This window comes from Sinocyclocheilus grahami, unplaced genomic scaffold (assembly GCF_001515645.1).
Source record: "Sinocyclocheilus grahami isolate Dianchi unplaced genomic scaffold, SAMN03320097.WGS_v1.1 scaffold5.1, whole genome shotgun sequence".
In the NCBI taxonomy this organism is placed as follows: Eukaryota; Metazoa; Chordata; class Actinopteri; order Cypriniformes; family Cyprinidae; genus Sinocyclocheilus; species Sinocyclocheilus grahami.
In genome coordinates, this window is record NW_015505184.1 from 5,233,543 (window position 1) to 5,233,902 (window position 360).

General features: G+C 45.3%; 1 protein-coding gene across 1 annotated transcript in view; it reads right to left on the reverse strand.

The window, feature by feature from the left end:
* The window catches only part of LOC107586063 (phosphatidylinositol 3-kinase regulatory subunit beta-like), a 39,728-nt gene that overhangs the window by 2,073 nt on the left and 37,295 nt on the right, over positions 1-360 (reverse strand). Inside the window, exon 14 of the mRNA XM_016273283.1 lies at positions 92-265. Within this exon, the coding sequence (XP_016128769.1) occupies positions 92-265 (174 nt within the window). The remainder of the gene's footprint in view (positions 1-91; positions 266-360) is intronic.

Genomic DNA, 360 nt, shown 5'->3' on the forward strand with positions numbered 1-360 from the left:
AAAAGGAACTGGTTCTGAATAAGAAGCAAACTAGAGCTGCAGCAAAAGTGATGCTGGATGTGGTGAACAGGGAAGTGCTTCAGTAACTCACACTACAGAGCAGGCGAAGGAGCCCTTCTGGGTCTGGCTCTCTCTGATGAGGAAGGTGCCGTCTCGTTTGCCTCTCAGGAGATCCTCCGCCTGTGTGCGCTTGATGTCCCCAACGTACCAGGCGCACTCATCGTGATGTGCTCGATCGTCATCATCATCCAACACAGAATAGAAGCTGAAAGTTCATAAATGGAAAGATTACTTTTTTTTCTATATTTGATGTACCTGCCCCAAATTTTTTGATTTTGTTTCATTAATGACTAATGTAGC